General features: G+C 38.2%; 1 protein-coding gene across 4 annotated transcripts in view; it reads right to left on the bottom strand.

Moving 5' to 3' along the window:
* The window catches only part of LOC122537593 (FH1/FH2 domain-containing protein 3), a 199,687-nt gene that overhangs the window by 64,646 nt on the left and 112,807 nt on the right, over positions 1-22,234 (bottom strand). For all 4 annotated transcript variants that reach the window (XM_043670869.1, XM_043670868.1, XM_043670871.1 and 1 more), the window contains exons 3-4: positions 11,296-11,363; positions 7,057-7,162 (exon numbers count right to left, since the gene is read on the bottom strand). Coding sequence is in view for 1 of the 4 variants with exons in the window: in XM_043670872.1 (XP_043526807.1) it covers positions 7,057-7,162; positions 11,296-11,363 (174 nt within the window). In the remaining 3 variants the exon portion in view is untranslated. The remainder of the gene's footprint in view (positions 1-7,056; positions 7,163-11,295; positions 11,364-22,234) is intronic.

Genomic DNA, 22,234 nt, shown 5'->3' with positions numbered 1-22,234 from the left:
GACGTACACCACGAACGATGCAGCGTATATTAAGTTACTTTGACTGAAATTGCACTTAGCGGTGGAATTTATTAGATTGCGATAAGGCTAGATAAACGCGTAACGAGCAGTTGAGAGAAGGAAACGCGAGGAAGACTATATTACGCGGTTACGAATTATGACAGTCATTCGTGAACTCGTACGCGAAATAAATACGGAACGAAGTGAGTTTCGTCGTATTTTTGCGAGTTTACCGTAACAATTATACCGTATAAAGAACGCGAAAACACGTTAAAATTTCGCTTATCTCGCGGTAATTCAGCGTGAACGTTCAACGTTCTTCCCGTAGATTATCTTTTAATTTAAATACGAACGATTAAATACTATTACGAGCGAAATGTAAATTGTGCTAGATAAAACGTTTCGAGATATAAATGAGACGTTGAGAAAGAAATTATAGAAACATAATATACGTTCACATATAATTATGAAGTTGACTGTAATTAAGAAGTGAATTGTTCCTTTGTGAATTTCTACTAAAATGTACTTTAATTATAGAGCTACAAGTAAAAATTATGCACTGATAAATACTAATTAAAATCCGTACATAGGACACAATGAAATTAATTTCGGTATCGATGAAATCTACTAGAGTAAAACAAATTTAAAAAAAAAATATTTTGGAGAAATTCTTTATACTCTGATTTATCTATGCATCTATGAGAAAGATATTTTTACATAGAGAGATAATTAGTTCAAACAATGTTTAAAATGACTGACGTATTCGATTTTAATACACTGTCGTGGAAATCACTTAATCGCACAATCACTTGTTCAAAATAAAAATTCAATATATCAGATAATAACAATTCAAGAGAGAACGACAATTCTGAAATCTCGATTTCTTCGCGTTCCGGTTAGCGGAAACTACTTTCGAGTATCACAGTGATCGATATCGCGAACGTCACGCGAATGGAGATATGTAAATGCGAAGTCACAGGACTTTTACGTTCATCGTGTCGATCAGCTCGATCAATTCCTGTTTTCGCTTTATTTCGCGTGGAGAGTGCATTCCGGCGAACCTGTCTTTTGATTTATACGCTTCCGTCGTACGTGAGAACGCGCGGCTGTGATTTAAAGCACCAATCGTCCCAAAAATTCTACATTTTCGGAGCGCTCCTCCTTGACGGAATTCGATAAATTTTAATGGAGAATTTCTGCTCGGGCGGCGAAAAATGTGTAAAAAGTTTCATTCGACAACGTTCGATGCTTCTTGGCCTGACTGCGACACGATGAATCTACTTTCTGCATCATCCTTGGCATTAACGGAATTAAATTTGCGAATAAAACCAGTATAAATTTTATTTCATTCCTACACTATAAATGTACCAGCGTTTGTAAAATTTATGAAACAAAACAAACTCTAATTCGGAACATTTGATACTCTTTGGCTGACTATAACATAATGAATTTATCATTAACTCACAATGAACTTTCTCTTTTCTGAATTTCGAATTTTAAACATGTATCGTCCCCTGCAGTTTCAAATAGTTAACGACGTGAAAAATTCGGGCTGAAACGATTTCCCTCCGACAGATCTCTCGAACGCCAAATATTTTAAGTGAACGTGCCATTTTTTCGGATAGCAAAACGATCTTGGCACGCTGCAAGGGAGCGATATAATTTCGAGTGAACCGTGTTTTTCCGACGCCATTAGTTTCGGTGTCAAGTTCGTCGCAGAAATGGCGTTCGCGCATTGCCAAACCGTCTCCTCGGCGATATCGTAGTTAATCATGCACATGAGTCGAGTGAACCTCCTAACTGGATCGAACAGGTGTTCCGTTCTATCGTCGTTTCGTCTCGAATTGTCAGGCAATACCTTTTTTTTTCTTTTGTTTTGCTCTTTCTTGTTAAACCAACGAATTCGAAGCGCAAAGCGAAGGTTATAAAAGCACTCGTATCGGTACGCCTCTCGATTCCAGCGATCAGAAATTTGAGTATCGCTCGAGCGTCATTGGCGATCGTAATCAAACTCTCTTCTAAACTCGCTCTTCTGGAGAAAATTCGAGTGACCCTTTTCCCCCTCCCGATCAATTTAGAGCCTCCACCACTTAATTTTTATCGTAGAAATTCACTTTGAATCGTCGACGCGATTTCAAAAGTCAAAATGAAGAGGAAGATTTTACTGGTAGCAGAATGGGGCAGCATTTAGGTTTTACATCCTACGTCTCGTTTAGTTTTTTTAAAAATGTAGATTTTACGGAATATAGAAGCGATATAACTTATTAAGATAATATATTGCAACATTTTTCGTATTTTAGATACTTTACATTGAAGAATTAAAAAGAATGCTAATTGGAAAAATGTTTCTCAATTATTCCTACAGAGATGAACACACAACGAATCATAAAATTTCACAAAATTAAAAGATTTATTGTTACTCTCTTACGACGGACAACTATTAATTCTTTCAGACATCAATTTTCTACGTTGGGATCAACTATTTACTAATTAACGGTAATTTGCTATCACGAGAGGTACTTCGAAGTTGTAGTAATGTAATCATCCGTGTTCTTAATTGCGTGCTCGTTATCTCAGTTAATTGTCCAATGAGTATGCTACAAACAATTTTCAAAGCAGCATACCATTTACGATTTGCACAATTAATATCCTTCGGAAATATGCCAGTAAAATAAGTCGACAAGTATAAAGCGTGGTATCAGTAAAACAATTCTTTTCTTTTACCTAGATTTTAGTTTCTAAATCCGCGAAATAATCATAAAAATGCAAACTTGCACAAATGTCCACGATCCGTTTGTAAAATTAATATTTCACTTGTAATATACCTATATATCACAATTTCTGATGTTTTAATCTGCGTGGTAGAAACATACGCGCATTTATAATATTTTATTACAAAGTACGAAATTATATATCGCAAAATATGAATTTATAATATTTCATTGCAAAACACGAATGTTGCTTTCCAAATGAGTTAATCGACAAGGTGACACGATGATTCATTACAGACTTCCAGACAAAAGATTACGCGTAGCGACAAGTTGAAAATCATCGGCGACCCCGATTCGAAACCTGAAAACCAGCTAACACGGATATCCATTCTACGCGCGAGCCTATCTGTTACACCTGAGTTGAGCGAGCGTCTTATCAAAGTTACCATTGGAACGTTCCCAGCAAACCGAAACTGTCAGACAGTCGGCACTTTAACGAGCCAATAGCGTGGCGAAGCGTCGCTGTAATCAACCAAGGCTGACACACGCGGCAAGATGTCGACATAGATGCGCTCGCGTTCCCTACCGTAGATCGTGGATTAGAAGATTGGATGTTCGTTCGAGGCTGCTCGTAATAAATTTCCTGTTTACCAAGAGATAAGGAACACGCAACGAGACCCTCCTTCCCCTTCTGAATCTGTAAACTAGACAGGTAACATCACGTTGCCGAGTAAGCTTCTTCCAAAGGGTGAGAGGACTGATTCGCCCCAACTGTCAAATTGTTTTATGAATTATGTTATCACTGCTCTTAACTTATCCATTGATAAGGTCCTCGTGTTGTTCGATATCCGGTTAATCTTAATTGACCTGGCTAAACGACTACTTAGCAACTTTGTCCCCCTTTCTCTCTCTCTCTTCCACTTTGTCGCTCCTTCTTGAGAACAGCCGTAAAAGGATCACCGTGAACCCAATTTAACTCGAAGGAAGGAAATCGTCTTCGAGATCGCGGCCGGAGTTAATCGGTAGAGAAGGACCGAACGAAAGGATGTACTTCTGTTTGCAAATGTACAGCTGAAAGGAGGGGAGGGGGGAGAGAGGAGCAGGAGCAATTGATGTTTGTTACGGGTAAGAGAACGTGGAACTTTGAGCTTTAGAAGAATGCTTCTTGCTTTCTATTATTCCGGTAGAATATTAAGCTGCATTTGTAATGAAAACGACCAGATGGTGCAACCAAACATGAATTCACCCCGGGGGAAAATTTTGTTTGAACAGATAAAGTTAACGCAACTGCTTCCTTTGCAGCTGCAATAAACTACGATTCAAAATCAAATCCTTGCAAGATCTTCATTCCAACATCAGGACCTGACAGATTTTCCCAACTACAGATTTCATACAATTTACATTCAAACGAATGAATTCAACCAATAAAAATTCAGTTAATGAATTAATTACTAAACTGAAGCATCACCATGCCAAAGTGAATTCATCCGGAAAGAGACGTCCAGTTGAAACTTTGTTTGAATAAATAAAGTTCACACGAGCGAGATTAAAATGAAAACCGCGATTCAAAATTAAAACCTTCGTTGTAACGTCGCGATAAAGCCTGACAAATTTTCCGGACTACAGACTCACGTAACAAGAGTATACATTCAGAAGAATGAATCGAATCGACAAAAACTCAGTGAACAAATTAACTAGTAAAATTTAGAATTTTAGAAAACTGAAATAAACGAAGTGAAAACTCTGTTTCCCTTTGCAACTGAAATAGATTACGATCGAAGATCAATTTCAAAAGAAGGAAAAGGAAAAGAAACAGCTTACGAAGACCGTGAGGTATCATTCCTCCCGTGCGAGCAGTATCCGGATAGCGGATAGCGAGATAGTTTCGGCTTCTTGCGAAGGATCTGTCTGCGTGGACTCCCGGAGGACTCGTTCGGTATACAACGCACTCGACGAGGTCCAGCCGGTGATCGAAGACTAGAGAGGAGGCGACTCTGCTTCGTTATCGGTGGCAGGAAAAGAGCGAGGATGGCACAAGTGGGCCGCGTGGCCGTATCGAGCAGCCAGCTGACGCGGAATTGGTCTTCTCCGTGGCGTTGTTCGGCTCGGAGCGAAGGTTTACGAAGCACTCGAGTCGACCTGCGCCGCTCGGCGAGCCACTCGAAACGCGATCAAAGGGTGCATTCATAATCTGCTACGCGTCGCGGTTTCGCAGACGAATCCACGGGCAGATGCTTTTGTAAACAGGCTGCGTTAACGGCGCAATCCCGCGTGTGGACGTCCGTTGTTGGGGCCGACTGACTCTGCTTATCGCTCGCACGCCACGTAATTCTCAGAATTACATTCTAGATGGATGCGATTGTCTGAGATTTAGTTTGAGATTAAAGTTTACAGTAGGACTTGTCAATTTCTCTGTACATATTTATCGAGGGATATACAGTTCGCATAATTCGTGCTCGCTTAACCTTTTGCACTCGACTGTCCTTTCTGAGGGGAGGGGATCGTACCTAAATCTAACTAACAGCTCTTTCTCTTTTTATAATTTGCTGATAATTATATAATGAACATATACATTCGGTGTTGTATGATGCGATGTAGTAATATCTGAACAGACAGCTAGAGTGAAAGCTATAACGATGTAAGAAGAACAAAAGAATTTTTGAAAACAATCCTGATCGTTAGAATAATTCTCACATAAACTAGACTTTTTATTGCTTTTTACGAAAATTTAGAAAAGAAGATGGAGGATATTATTTTTCCATTATACTTGTTACAACAAACCGGCAATGCACGTTGATTGCTTTAAATTTAAAAAACGATATTAAGGTACAGTCAATAAAATTTAGTGTGTTCAAATATTTGAATGATTATTTTAGAAAAAAGTTTTCGAGGTTTTCAAAGAGTTAACAGAAGCCTGTGTGAATGGAGATTTTTTTTTACTACAACATCTCTAAATCGCCAAGAAAATTCTGATTTAGTTTATAGGTGATTTTAACCGTACCGAAAAGTAAAGATGTAAGAAAGGTGTTGCTGATGAACTCGTGTCGAAAATATTATTAACTTTCTTACTGAAAATTCACGTTATTAATGCATTTATGAAAGTTTCTTCTGAATAAATGTATTTTATACAAATAATTGGAGATATCATTGACTGTCTATCTCTGTGTGCCTTTTAATGAATGTTCACTTTTCATAATATGATTTGTATGATGTTCAAATAGAAATTGGTTCGTAGAAACTATTTCTTGGGAAATTTCGTAGATTTATTGTCCTTTTCCCTCCTTTGTAAATTAATTCTTTCCGACATTGTGAATGATTTTATCGTTCAAGTATTTATATATTCGTTAAAATTCTTTCAGCCACCGCACAGGAACATAAAAGTAAACTCAATTTGAACATCAAGGAAACCGCCTCCGCGAGCTTGAACGCGCGCTATAGATCTTCCAGCAGGTTACGACGCATATTACGCGAAAGCACGCGTCCGTCTTTCGACGAGATCCTCAAAGGCGAGAAGGGGAGAAACGAGAGAAGACGATGTTGTCGCTCGTCTGGGACTCAGTTTCGCGGATCCGTTGATGTTAGCTCGTTAAGTGTTAGCTGCATTACCCGAGTATTATCTTATCACTGTTTATGAGAACGTTGCAGACGTACCGCGCTCTCGTGTTTAGCGAGAAATCTCGAGACCTGGCCGCGTCTGAGAATTGCTGGATTATGAAAATGTTCCTTTCCGATGTTAAGGAAGTGGTAACATCATCGGTTAATTTAGAATGAAAATTGTAGCTTAACAGACTTTTGTGAGAAGTGACAATTTCCATAAGAAGAATAGTATGAGAAATGAACTCGTTTAAGGTATTTAATTAACTAGAATTGACAAAATAATTAAATTAATTTAACACTTTCGATTTATTTGTACAAGCTCTTCTGTCTTGAAATTCAAATTTTTGATCTATTTCTCCAGGATAGTTTGTAGAATGAAAGAATATTGTAAATTTCGATAGTAAAAAAGGTCATTGAGGATATTACTGTACATTAACAACTTAAAATAATTTCTCGGTACCTCTGATTTCACAAAAAAAAAAAAGAAAAAGAGAAAAGAAAAGGAAGAAGTAACTTGAGACTGATCAAAGGTAAAACGCAGAAGACGAATTTCTAAAAAATCCGACTTCTTGCCGTCGTAAATATTTATATGCTGGCGGTAGACTGCAGTTGCAGCCGCGAAGAGTATAGCCTGGATGATACATACACGGAGGAACTCTTACGTACGCTATTAGAAGTCTAAGCCAGCCGCGGCAGAAAAACACGGGATACCAAAGAGTCTCTATCGACAAATTGTCAGTATACTCACCTCGTAGTATGTAATTTTGATAATTCTGGTCGGCCTCGCTGCCAACCTTGATGAGGCAAGCAAGCCCGTCATTTTGCACGAACTCGTGCACCAGGTCCTTGTCCTCCTGCAAAACCAAAGTTTATGGTAAATAGCCGTCCTCCGCAGTTGAATAGAACGCCCGTTACGTACTACTACCGATCATCGTCGCTCGCACGCCTAATTTATTCAACCTGAAACGAAACGATTCAACCTAATCGACGGTTCGACGGCTTGGAATTTATGGCCCACCTTTTGAGAAACGTTGAATCGCGGATACGGATAATCCATTGGGTTCTATTTAACGATCAACTGGTTTCGATGACTCTATTTCTCTGAATTGTATGTAAAAATAAAGTCTTTGTACATAGAGAGTAAGATAGATAATCTATTACAGCATGTACTGAGCAATTTTGTAGAATCTATCGAAACGATTTATTAATAAACTTAATATGCAGCGAAGAGCGTAACCGAGCCAATAACGATAAAATATCATCGACGTTTTAAGACGTTACAACTTCGTAAAAGAAAATCGCGTAACGATTCATCACTTGGCTTTAACTTAAAGCGCAAAACCTCCGTTCTTCTACAATAAAAATAAATAAATAAACTGCTCAGTTTACAAATAAAGAAAATACAAAAGTTACTTGTAATTATTCTACAGTCTAAATACAACTTTATCATTTCTGTCGCCGCAATCATCGTATGTTCTAACGATTAAGCGTTCCAAGTGATAGAAGTCAATAAAAAATCAAACGAAACGGCAAGAAGCAAAACGAGCTCCGATTCGAGGGATTTTTTTTTTTTTTTTACCTACGCCGAACGTAGATTAGACGAGTGAAATGGAATTAATTACGACGCCGGAGGCGGCAAATCGCGGACATAATAGAAAATTGCATTACGTTTGATTAAATTGGCGGACGCGAGGCGGATCGTTTCACGATCGTGCGTTTCACGGCCACGTTTCAGGCTCTCGCTTTCCAAGATAGTGGAAGTTCATCGGACGCGACGCGCCGAGCCGATTAGCCAAGATTAAGAAACGAAATTGAACGTTGCGGCGGCGATACTGTGCGGATAAAACCCGCTGGACGAGGCAGGGAATCTCGTTCGATCAGCGACGACTGTACTATATCGACGTAGGGCCGAGTATTGTAATTAATTTTGTAGCTAGTCAGTCCGATAATTGAAACGATAAGGCAGGAGGAAGAGTTGGAGGATTGTTTTTAGGCGCCTTCAACTTCAGCCATCGGCTGCAGTGATTTATCTTTACGATGTGGCAAACGTATTGTCTAATTAAACGTTTCCCCTTTGAGGAAAGGACGTCTCGTAAAAGGACGTCTCTGATTTAAATTTGATCTCAATTTAACGCAGTCGGAACGTTCGCTTTGGAATTTTTGTCATTTCAAGACTAAGATATTTGTCACAGGCAGTTTTGATCAATATTTTTCGTTTGAATTGCTTTTCTAAAGTTACTTTTATCATGAAAAATTTTCAAACATACTCTACGTGTATAAACTTTTAATTCGTGCGACAGTTCAATTATAATTTAATTATAAGTAACGATTACATACATTGTAGTGATTACATTATAATGACTAAATTGTACCATCAACTGGATATTTCGAAGATAATATTTACAACGCACAAGAAATGACTGATTGCCTTCTGAGGCCTCCATATAATATTTGATCGATTATAGAAATAACTTTCTCTTATTTACATGACACCGATGACATCTTTCATTTCTGATCAATTAACTTTAATGAAGCGTTCGATCAATTTTTGAGTTTAAATGAACCAAATTTCTCTGTTGTTCGATTTCTCACTAGCTACCAGTTCTGACCATTTTTTGCCACAAATATAATAAACTCGCGGTCGAGCGAGCTGTCGTTGCAGGCCCCGTGCAGTTGTCAATCGTCCCGTAACGCGATTTGCACTCGATTATTAACACATTTGTCATTCAACGTTAATATTCTTCTCAATAATTCCGGCAATAAATCTGGAATCTAATAGGTACGTAGCAATATTGGTTATCCTTGTCATTATAATATTTCACCGAAATCGGTGCCAATAAAATGTAACATTATCGATTAACGGATTAACGTCGTTAATATAAATCACGCGCGCAGCCGTGACACGTGAGCGAAGAAAAAAAGCAGGAAAATAAAAGTAAAACTTAAATGAAATTAAGCCGCGTGATCGATAAAATAATCACGATAGCTACTAATAACACCTTGTCGACCATCGCACGTGGCTGACATTCGTTCCATTCATCACGATCCCCTAATATAATTTAACAATAAACTCATCCATCATTTTACGAAGGCGGAACGATAGCTTCCGGTATAATGGAATTTCTCTTAACGAACGGTTTCCCGGACTTGCAGCTCGCGGAAAGAAAAATTCCTTTGCCGCTCGGCTAATTACGAGATTTAATTACGGCGAACAGAGTTAAGAAAAGTTCCGGGGACTCGAATAAACACGCTCGAGCGGCGTCCAGTTTGCCCTTCTTGTTCCGGAAACGGAAGCAGGAGGAACGTCGTGGAAGCTGAAACGGCCGGCGTTTGAAAAAACGAACAAATTCGGGGATCCGACTCGTTTCATCGGGACAGTCGAGCTACTCCACTATTACCTTCGCGTCGCTAATTAACAATATCTTTTTCACGATTGATGACTCGACAATTGGATTTATGGCGCAGAACAGAGCGAATTTTTACAAGATTACAATTCACTTCTCCTTTTCGTTAACTTGGACACAATTTATTTGCGTAGAAACAAATCTGCAATTTATATTTTGAAAATGGAATTTAAATTTTATTACAAGTTACTGAAAAAAATCGTATATTTCGTATATTTGTGCATATTACATGCATTTTGTGACCTTTTTCAAACCTTGAAAATATATTTCCTACAAATATATGAAAGTCCGCGGTGTAACAATAAATATTCTGGCTGGCGATATTTACGCGTGTATGAAAAATTCAAAGATGCAAATATTTCCAGACTGCACACGATTCACGCTAAAATATTCAAATTATTATTACATCACTAACTTTTACACGTTTTCATTCGTAATTTAAGATTGCAGCCTTCTCTTCTGCCTATATTCAACTGGTCAATTGAAACGGAAATAACAAATCCGAAAAATCGGTTTAATTAGAAAAGAAATTCATTACACTTTTCTTCATTTTATTCCACGCAGATTCATCATGATTTATTCTGTACGTACGACCAGTTATGGAACGCTTCGTACACGGTAAATGAAAACTCGATAAATCATCGACACGAGATTCCCTCTAATTAAACGCTACCAATCGCATCATTCCTGACGAGCGCATCGATTAATATGTTGCCGACCGAATTTTCACTGAGTCGACACGAAATACCAACTTTCCATTGGTTACAAACAATATTTTGATCTAAGTTTCTTCTGGATATTCTTTTACGTATAAAATCTTCCTCTCATTTATTTAGGTCTTTAAATCACAATTTAAAAACCTAGTGCATTTTGACGAAAAAAGTCGTCTTATCTTCTGTCACATAATTATTTCTTTCATCAATATTTGCTATAGCTATCTGAGTCGAAATCAGATGAAGGAATTCTATTTGAATTACACTTTATATACCTATTAGTTCCAAAAACAAGATAACCTCTCGTTTCATAATTATAATATCGTGTCACGAATTCTAGTAAATTCGAATTTGAAATTTCAATTTTCTCTATCCTTCAATACTTTACATCTGACTCGACGTAACAAGTTGCAACGAGTAACGCTTGCCGAGGAACATCGACAAGAAAATGATAAGGGGTTGACAAGCGAACGTTCGACCATCGCGTTGAGAAACGTATCGAGGCCTGACGTGAACTGAACGTGACCTACAACGACGAATTTACGAGACGAGGACCTACCTACGGTTATAGCTAGAGAAAGAGAAAGAACGAAAAAGTAGTAGAGAGAATGCAACTCGCTGAGAAACCGCCATGCAAATATTTACTCGTCGAGCGAGTAGCTCGCGCGTAAAAATGGCCCCGTCCACCTTCTTCTCCCTCTGGTTTTGTCTTTTTCTCCCTTCCCGTCTCTCTCGTTCCACCATCTTTCCTCGCTTCACCATCAGTTCGCGATGCCCTTCCTATCCCTCTCTCTTTTCTCTCGTCGTGTTCCTACCACGCGTTCCTTTTCCAACGCGCGTTGCCGCGGGTCTCGCGGATTGCAAACTCACCTGAAAGATCTGCTTGAGGGAGAAGAGAGCTCGTCGCAGCTCGCGGCCCTCGCTGTTCAGCAATTTTTCTGCAACAGACAAGCAACACGCAACCATTTATTATAATAATACTGCTGGCCCGGAGTCGCATTGTTACGACTCTCCGGGGATGTGAGCGTCGGATGGGAGTCGGTCAGTCGGCCTGCTTCTTCAGCAAATGGCCACTCTGTTCTTTCTTACGTAACATCTCTTTATGATGTTGTAAACAACCATGAGTTAAAAAGAAAGAGAGTAGAATAAAGCTTAGTGTGATAAAAAAAATATAATTTATATGCAAATTGAGATAAAAGAGAAGTGACTGTGAATGTGTGTAGGAGAACTGTTGTTTTTCCCCAAACTTTTAATATTGGTCTATATTCCTGTAATTTTCTGGTAAAAATCTAGCTCGTAATTGTTGCAGAAAATGAAACAACGTAGCACTTTTTCGTCGTACTTTTGTAACGAATTATTTATTGTCGAATCACGATACTTTTAATAATAAATGATACAGCATGGATCATCTAAATAGCAATATACAATATAAAAAGAAATATGTACATATGTATATAAATATTTCTGTTATTTATAAAGCGCACGAAATATTCAAAGTAATGGGCCTATTAAAATTAATCTACGAAATTTAACAATTTCTTTCATAAATAAAAGGGCACGAAAATATTTGTAATATAGTTGTAAAATATTTATAATATAGTTTTTCGCTAAAATTAAAGTATCTTTTTCTACAAAAAGAATTAACCGTGATCACTCAAATTCATACTGACACCTACGCATATTTGAATAAAAATATTGATAATTTAATATTAGGCTTAATATTAGCCAAATTCCTAAGAAGCACGTTCTGCCTCAATTTCAAGCATAATTTCTCCATTAGAAGATATCTATGCTTCTTATATACTATGTATGCTTCTTGACTTCCTAATTTCGAATCTTTTCACCTGATTTTATTACAAAGGTCGAAAACATCTTCTGTATAGGAGAAATATAAAGAGAAGGCGATTCTTCTTCTACAGGATCGATAAGGAAATTGACTACAGTCTGCTTACAGTTCTAACGGTGCACCACGGTCCGCCTGGAAAGTGGCGGACGGTTCGCACTGAAGGCGCGTGCAAAAGCGAACAAGCCACCCGGAAGTTCGTTTAGCGTAGGAAGATCAGCAGTACACCTAACTACACCGGCAGCCGCTTTTGTTTCCAACGTTAAGCATTGTCGACGCGCCGTTGGGACTCGTTAATTATCAACTTCTCTTCACGTCCGATTAAATCATTCGTTCGGCTTCTGAACTTCGTCTTTCTTCCTTCTCTTATTATCGTTCTCCTAAATCCTCTCGCTTTCTCTCCTCTACGCTGCTACCTTTGATCTATCATCCAATTAAACGAGTGAAATAGTGAAATAGAAGAATGATCTATCCTAGTGATGAACGATCAGACACAAAGAAAGAAGGAAAAACATGTGTGTGATCAAAGAGTAACCGAACTGAATTTGTAAAATTTTTATCAATCGACTAGTCTAATTTGGAAATTGATTGACACATTATATAACGATTTTTTAAAAAACGTTTTCTCCAACAGTGTCAAGCTGTCACGATGTCAAAACTTGTTTTAACTTCATCTTCGCAAACGAGAATGAAAATTACACGAAGGTGAAAGATAGTTTCAGTAAAAAGATGGAATCGTCCTTCGCTCAGTTACAAAGATCCTTCCAATCACGTTGAGAAATTTTAGACGTAAATTACTCCTAGCACGCGTAGAGATATTCACAGCCGATGAACTCGCAAAACCTGTTAATGTCGACGAATGTCGACAAAGTCCGGTTACTTTTTAAGATCCAGACGAACGATCACAAAATATCGCGCGAAGTAATTCAGTGGATACCGGTCGCCCTGTTCCTCGCCACGATTGAAATCATTTATCGGGCTTAATTAGAGGAAAACCGGTAATTAAGTCCGCGATTAATTTTACACGACGAATTTTCGTCGGTTCGCATTCACTGTACCTAGCTCTATTATCCGCCGTCCGCGTACCCTTCATCGCCCTTTTCCTGTTCTCGCCATTTCCCGCTCTTTCGCCGGGCTTCTGTCATTCTTTTTCAATCGCGGCTCCACCGTATTACTAATAATTGAATTCCATTTCACCAACGGCGCACTAAATTCAATTTCCCGAGGCTCGGCGGCGGTCACCGGAGAGATTTTCCAGCCTGCTGGAAATTCACGAGAAGCGCGAACGGGATGGTGAAACCGAGGCTGAAGGAAATAAGAATGAACGTGCATAGAGGTGGAGGAGGAGTGGCGGTGAGATATAAAGACTGTGTTACTCGGCGAAAAATTGGAAAACACATTATTGAGAAAAATCGAAGAAATCGCGCGACCGACGCGAAATAAAGCAAAGAAAAGCTATCGAGGAAACTATCGATGCCAATTTCGCGCTCCTTCGATCCTCCAACACCTCCCTTCACCATGTCTCGCGATATGATCTCCAAGCGTGCAGCATTCGGATGCACGGTCTGTCAAACAGCACGAACGTTGATAATTGTCTGGTATCAATGGGCGAATAATTTCGTCCATTTATGCTCGGTCGTCTACGATGCTGGTTCGCAAGTTCGACTATTGGAAACTGCGTCTATCAAACGCCGATGTAACGATCGTAACTGGAAAGAGAAGTTCTCTTTTGTCTAAACGCTTTGTACTATCTAGCAATTGCTCGATAAACAAATAAATATAGAGACGAATTTTCCTTTGTAAAATTCTGTGTAAAATTTAAGAAATTTATGGTTTCTTATTGAATTCGGTGAATTTTTGAATTAGTGAACATTTTTGTACAATTAATAAATTTCGTGAAATCTAGAGATATGCATATAAGTGAAAAATGCTTTAATGTTTATCAGAATATTTCATAGATGAAAGAAATTTTTTTTAAATTACGTTCGCAAAAAAATATAAAATAAAGAGAAACGTAAAATTTGAATTACTTCAGACTTGACGCAGGAATCGATATTGAAGTCACTTCAGAATTGATGTAGAACTATAAAAGTAATTTAAATATAGGATCGATGTAGAGAACCCGTAATTGAAGTAGAAATTTCCAATTTATAAAAGGATAATTTTTAACGAATTGACTTCTTAAGTAACTATCAATGTAATAATTCAAAATTTAATATTTCCAATTGTATGCTAAAATTTAAAACGTATCGCTGATACATTTTTAAACTCAAAGGGGACTAAGATAAATAGGAACGAACTAAGGTGATTAATCTTTGGTGAAATTAATGCGAGAATTATACGAATGCAGAGTTACTTCGCATATTCAAATGAAAAAAGAAAAAGACAAAAAAAAAGAAAGAAAGAAAGAATTGGACGTTGATTAATTTCACAGCCGCGAAAAAGTCACTAAGATTCAATGAGTTATTCAATATTCAATATCGCACGCACACCAAGAAAAATACATTCGTATTAAAAACGAAATCCTGAGAAAGAAGAAAAAAGGTAGAAAATAAATTTGCGTTTTGCATTACAATCGGAGAAAGAAAGAAGAAGATATCCGAATGAATAAACGCGTATTTACGACTAAAATATATTCAAATTATTGCAGTGAAATTAATCATAAGAATTTAGTATTAAACTACTTTGATTTTGGGGTTTTTAATTTAATCGAATTTTATTATCAATCTTAAATTTCGTCTACGAGTAATCTAATATTATAGTCATCAAAATTTTAGTAATATGCATATTAATAATTTGATTAATTATTACAGGTACATTTCTTCCGATCCATTTTATATTCATCTAAATTTTATTAATCTATTCTATAGATTTTCTGCAATTTAATGAATCATTTGTTTCGTGCTCAATTAATCTATTAGTAATCTGTAAAAAACATAAAAATTAGTCGACTCAAATCAGCAAGAAATAGAAAGGTATCTCCTGATTTTATTAAATAAAAATTTCACCGTGAAATATTCCGCCTGGAGCACGGATTGTTTGAATATCTCTCGCCAGGAGAGCTCGCGAGGAATATTTTCTAGCTCGCTCTCGATTAAATAAAATCGTCAATGGAATGCGACAGCCGCCATAAAGTGACAAAAAGCGTGGAGGAAAAAGACGCGGCGAATGGAAAGTGGCGTGCAAAAGGAACAGGGGAACGCCAAACCGCGGACCTTGCCGGATTTTTATGAAACTGGAGCCGGTCGCTTGCAATTGAGCTAATTTCCATACTCGCGACACCGCGGGTAATTTCGCAAATTCCCCAAGGACGAATCGTTTTTCGTTCAAGGATTTCGAGTTCCCCGCGAATTTATCGGCTCACGTCCTCGACTTTGACTGCGCCGATCCCCTCGACGATGATCGGCTGCGAATTATAATGCAGAACTATGGACAGACACAGAGTCTACGTATACGTATGTACGTCGCGTTATCGACCGCGCAGATTCCACGGAATTTTTGCAAACGCCTGACAAAATAACGGGACGTCGACGTCCAGGAGCAGGAAGTACCGTCACGGATTAACGCGTGAAAATCTCGAACGTTCTTGACAAATGTACTTGATTTGCATTTTGAAAACGTGTTTATGATTCGTGAACGTTTCGAGGAATTTCGTCGAAAATTCGATACTTTTTTTGTGCTTGATTCCAACATTCGATTTTCGAAGTGATAATTTACGATATCCAGCGTTTCACGACGAAGGAAAAAACAAAAACAAATGAACGAAGTTTCTTTTTTCATGAAATTTCAGAGACGACATTTGTCTCTTGATTTTATTTCGAGGTTGAATGAATGTTTCCAAGACGAATGTTCGTTGAAATTGGATATTCGAGTTTAAACGTATAATTTGTGATGAAACGTGTAATTATAATGTGCCACGAGAGAAGAAGAACGATTTTATTTAATATCTGATGAAAATTCGAGACGACGTTCGTGCTCCGTTCGGAATTTAAATGCGACGACTGTGTAATTTGACGAGTGTTGTTTGCAGAGACAGGAATATTCATATTGTGGACGACGTGAGAATCTATCAAAGACTATATTTTCTGCCTCTCGAGCCTTTGATTTGTTATAAATAGCTCTTGGACTACCAATAAATTTTTCTTTCCTAAGTACTTGCAGTAATATATACACTATATAATACATAGTTTTATAAAATTACTTTTCTATGAACAATTCCCAATGAAATTTCAGAACAAGTGAATCCAACCATCGAATCGTAAGTAGCATTAGCTACGTGGAATTCCCCTCAAACAGACTTAACTGAACAATTCAAACTAAACTCCCGTTGAATCAATGTGACTAACTATTGTGCGCGGAAATTTCATCGAACTGACGTAGCCACATATTCCAGCCACGAAATCAAAACACTTTCAACGCGACGTATTTTTAAATATTCGCCGCGTGATCTTGAATTGAGCCGAACTACTTTCTATCTTTGTACTATCGTTTGGTCAAATATTACAATTATTTAATTCTTTCAGACGATTTCTCGCCGATCAACAAACGTAGATATTACATTTAAGATAAAGGACAAGAATGATACAATCTGAATTTTCAAAGTTTGCTTCAATTAAAAGTTCTGTCATTTTTTCCTCTGAGTTTCTCGATCAAGCTTCTAGGAAGTCAAATTCAGCTTTCTGTGCGCACAATTGCACAGAGTTCAATTTCATTGAAAATAAATATTACTCGTTTACAGTTTCACACAAATAATCCATCCAGTAAATTTCATTAAGAAAATAAATATTTCTGCCTTCAGAGCTATGATGTTCATCATTTGGTGAATCGAATTCCGAAAAAAACCAAAACTGATCTGTAATTTCTGAAGTGTAATTCCTACACAACTCAATTAAATTCGGTTCTACCGCAGGTAAAAAAAAAAACAAATTAGCAAAATCATTTCTTTCCAGAACTTCCCAATTTTACATCGACACACGCAATCGAAGAAAAATTTGAAACTACGGCGAAATGGTGCACGATCGCACGAGCTCGTTCTCGCTCGCCAAAGGGAGGGAAGAATGAGAGACCAAGGAAAAAATATCGTTTTCATTCATGCGGCCCTATCTGTTTGACCGTTTTCTGTCTTCCTCTCTTTCTTTCACAGGGCCACGCCCTCGAATTGCCTGCCGAGTCACGGTCTGCGGATCCCAATTCGCGGCTCCTTTCGCGGAAAAGAAGGTCCCCGCGCGACCGCATAATCGGCCGCTATCACGCGATCTTTAAATGCATTATGCATGCCGCCATAGGCTGTTGCTGCCTAAAGGGAAGAGGCGAAACAGGGTGAAACAGAGACGGACGTACGCGAAGCACAGGTAATTAGGAATCGCTGTAGGGGCCGAGCGTACGAGACGAAAGGGAATCAGAATCGAGCAGCGTGCAGCCAGCTCGAGAGTGTGTAAGAGAGAAGAAGACACGAGAGTACAGTGGCGAGAGAAAGAGGAAGAAGAGAGATAAGGAAGCAACGAGTTAAAAAGAGAGAGAGAGAGAGAGAAGGAGTGGAAAGGACCCATCTTCTAAGAATAGCGGTCCCAAGGCCCCCGGGCCCTTGGCCCCTTCGTAATCAGCCACCATATAAGCAGAAGCCTCTCTCTTTTTATCCAGCCAACGTCGGCTCTCCTCTTCGTTTGAAACGTTAAGCAAGCTCACCACGGTTCGTAACGCCGCGTTGCAACTCCGTTGGATACACTTCCATCAGGTCTCCTACGATCGGGCGGTCGTTACGACACCGAAAATCGAGAAAGCGAGAACAACTTCGTCTTTCGTGCGGAGGAGTTTCGTCCCGGTCTCTGCGAGTTTACTGATTTCCGTCGACGATTGTCGAGAATCAGCTGGTGAGATGATAATTACAGAAGTCCAGGACGAGTTGGGTCGTCAAGCTTCGTTATAATTCATGTTTCAAGCGTATGTTGCGTGGTAATAGCATCGAGAGAGTAGAAAAGTACAAGTGTTGGGTATTGCGATTGCATCGTAGGATTCGAAAACGCGTGAGTCATAATAGAAGACAGCCTTGAGCTCGATACACTTAAAAGCTTCGTTCGTTCCTGTCGTTATAAGTTTGATTTACGATGTAAATACCGGCAATGTTCTTGCTCTATTGTTAGAAACAGAGATGGCAACTCGCGTCGACAAACATATTTCTGTACACTGGTGAATACTTCGTCACATGACATTATCCAACTCTTTTGCTACCTTGGTATCCTTGAAGCCAAGAAGACTTTTCGTATAGATCGAATTGTTATCCGTTGGCCGAAAATATTAATCATTTGCAAAGTGAGATCACCACTGATGTGACACATCAGAAATGCCAGCGAAACAAATTTTAATTAAAGGGGGAAAAATTAAATCAGACTTGGCCGAGAAAAAAACAAGGATAACAATTATAGTGCGAAGGGTTAATAACACAAGGATGAGTATAATTGTTCGGGGATCAATGATAACGTCCATTTTAATTACGTTCTTGTAAAATTCCTTTCACGTTGTTCAACGACAGAACGTGGCTTTCAATCGGATAATTTCCATCAAAGTATATTAAAAACCCAATAGAAGGAAAGCTCGTAAGTCGACAAATTTCGCGAGTGGCGCCAGGAATAAAATCGCGAGCACGAGATGTCGGCTGTATTACGCTTGGCGTGATCTTAAGCAGCAGCGAGCACGCTCGTTGCTCGCGTAAACGACCAGTTACCGACTCTGTAATTATAGCGCACTGGTTTTTAATTAATCGAACGTACGTACAGGAATATATAAACTCGGAGAATAAAAATGTATCGCGTTTGAATTCTAGAAGATCAAAATAGAAGAAGGAAGGTGCTGTTCGAGACGACATAAGAGTATTTTCGACAATTGTTTGCGAAATTGTTTCAACAAAAGCTTCGATAAATTTTGATGAATCAAATCTAGTCGTAAAATTCGTTACAACAGAATTACAAGGAAAATTTAGAACATGTTTTATCAATGTTCGAAAAATATTACGTGGTAAAAAATGTGTATAAAAAGAAATAGAAACATTAAAGTAGAAACTAACGCGAATAAAAATTGAAAATATACGTTTTGAATTAAATTCGCGAGATCGATGAATTTTTGTATACTTTTAGAGCTACTAGTGCAAAAATGACCAGGATAAATGTGATAGATTATCAAGAAAATTGCTTTGTCCATAAAAGAAATGAATGTGTATAAGTTATCTGGAATTATTTATACTTTGGAAATTAACGATCCGCCGAGCATTATGAATAAAAAGAAAAAGATGCAGAAAATAAGTTGAATCGCTAATGTCGCGCATCCAAAAAGTTGAAAGTTCCAGCGCGCAAAGAGAAGCAAACGAGTTCGCGGAATATCACCGTAATTGACGAGGCTTTCAACGCGCAAAGAGAACGCCAAGAAAACGGTAAAGATGAAGTCTATTTCAAGGCTGACCAAACTGGACTGAACTGGAGCTGCTGAGAATGCACGAAATCCGATTCTGTCGTGTCGCGTGATGCGTGCGAAACGCAAGTTTGCCAGGAATGCGAAATCTTTCTTCTATCCTTACATTAATTGCCGCTGATTATCGTAATCACCGCTGTGGGGATCAACGATTTTTCTAATTACTAATATTAAACGTCAAACACCTGTCGAAACCGCCACTTACACAATTCATTTATGCGATTATAACGATATTAAAATTACATTACCGTAATTTTCAACGCAGGGTCTACGCTTTTTTTCTTAATGACTACAAGGCACTAATATCTTACTAACTTTCTAAACGATCGAAATTTCTCCTTACCCCTGCAATTACGATAATCTGTATCGATTACCCTTATCGAGATGCCGTAGTTTTTCGAATTATCGCTGTTAATCGTTCGTATCGTGGGTATTCTGATTAATTGGGAATCGATCTTTCTTATCTGACTCGAGGCAGAATGGCTCATCGAATGTATTCGAACAGTTGGATAAACTTTCACGTGTGTATTTTATGCGTGACACGAAACATATTCAAATTTACTTTATGATTATGTTGATAAAGTTTGGAAATCAATATTACTAATTATCAAAGGGTTAAAATTTCAAAAGTTCAAATTTGCAACTAATATGAGATATATCGGTATTTAAAAGAACATTATTATCTTGAATGTTTTGGTAAAATTTTAATGTAATAAAAATCGAACCGAAAATATGCAACCGTATATATTTAATTAAAAAGATTAATGTACACCATGAATTTTGAGCATATGATAATTGTCAAAGACTGTTCCACTGATTAAGATTTATTAATACAATAGATTCGTTTCAAACCTGAGCGATATTATATTATGATAATTGTAACATATTATTACGAGTAACATATTATTTATTTACAAAAAGTTTCTATAAATTCTCCAGTACTTTCGCGAGCGACTGTATGTATGTATGTACATATAACGGTTTGAATTTGGATTTAAGATCGTGAATTCGGAGGCCTTGTCGAATCGACGACGCTGCAAAGAGCGCGATTATTAACGAGCGAATTACTAATAACGGGATCGAAAATTTTACAAGCGGAACTGGCGTCGCTCCAAGGCAAAATTAAAACGAGCAAATCATTACACGTGGCCATTTTGCCCACTCGTCGATCGTCGATCGTCGATGACCAGTAAGATGATTGTTTTTGCTCAGCGATCGCGTTGAGAAATGGAAAAAAAGAAGTCTAATTTATTGCCTGTGGAACTTCTATGTAATTTACGCGGGTAGAAAATATTTGTCCTATAATTATAATAGAGAATCGAGTGCGAAAAGCGCGAGAGAGAAAATTAGCTGTGTCCTCGATTATGAGGACAGAATGGTAAAAATATATGTTTCACATTGAAGGAGAGAGATAAATTTCGAAGTAGCTTCTTCTGGTAGAGCGTGAATGAATGTGAGAAATAAATTTCGAACGTCTCGAGTTAAATTTCACTTTAAACTAGCCTTAATTGGTAAACGAAAGCCCTCAATTGGTAAACCTTAATTGGTAAACGAAAATTGAAGAAGTTCGAGAAACTGAGGTTCAAATATAATGCTGCTGAAATTCCGAAAATTCCATAGAAATGAAAGATTCAATCACAGAGCAATGAATTTAATAAAAGATAGAATCTAAATAGAATATCGGAAAATTGAGAGAAATGAAATCCAAATATAACGAAATGCTAAAAAAAAAAAAAATGTTTCAATTGGGATCCGAATGGAATGCGCTAGACCTTGAAAAATTCGCCGAATATGAGAATTCGATTCCACATAAAAATATATAATAATTTAGAAAAGAGAAAGAAAGAAAAGAAAGAGCAGAATCTGACGAGAATCAAGTAGCATGTCGCGTCACGAAAGTTACGAAAAAACAGAGTTGAAATAGAACGCGACGAATCTCCCAATCTAAAATTTCGAATTTTCACAGCCCAAAAAATTCTAAAGTACAAAGAACTGGTGTCGCAAGGCCCGCAGCTTACGAATTGACAGAATCAATTTACCGCAAAAATTATTTCCCCCTCCCACGCCCTTCGGCAATTAAACAAAATGGTCCGCTCGCGCCCGGACAAGACACCGCTCCGATGATTTACGTTGCTTTAATCATCCGCATTAACGACTGCCTCGCTTCCTCGGCCGGAGGTGGACAGCGAAAGACCGGAGAACCCGCTGAAATATAGATGCGGCCAGGAAACGACGAAATATCGAGAATAAGCGAAAGGGCCCTCCCCGACAGGTTTCGCGAGAGGCTGAAGGTACACGAAGCACCGTTAAAATATGTAAAACGGCACGGTCCACGCCGGCTTCCGCTCCTCCTCCCTCCAGCTCTCCTTTTTTCTCTCTCCTCGTCCTTCTCTCTTTTCTTTTTTCTCCTTTTTTTTTTTTTTTTTTTTTTAGCAAGCTTCGACGAGTTCCCGGAACTCGAGCTTGCATTTTAGTCGATCGCAATGTCGGCCAATCAGCCCGATC

Source organism: Frieseomelitta varia, unplaced genomic scaffold (assembly GCF_011392965.1).
Source record: "Frieseomelitta varia isolate USP_RPSP 00005682 unplaced genomic scaffold, Fvar_1.2 scaffold_920, whole genome shotgun sequence".
NCBI classification, from domain to species: Eukaryota; Metazoa; Arthropoda; class Insecta; order Hymenoptera; family Apidae; genus Frieseomelitta; species Frieseomelitta varia.
Note: the sequence above shows the minus strand (reverse complement) of the source record. Positions and strands in the feature narration are given on the sequence as shown.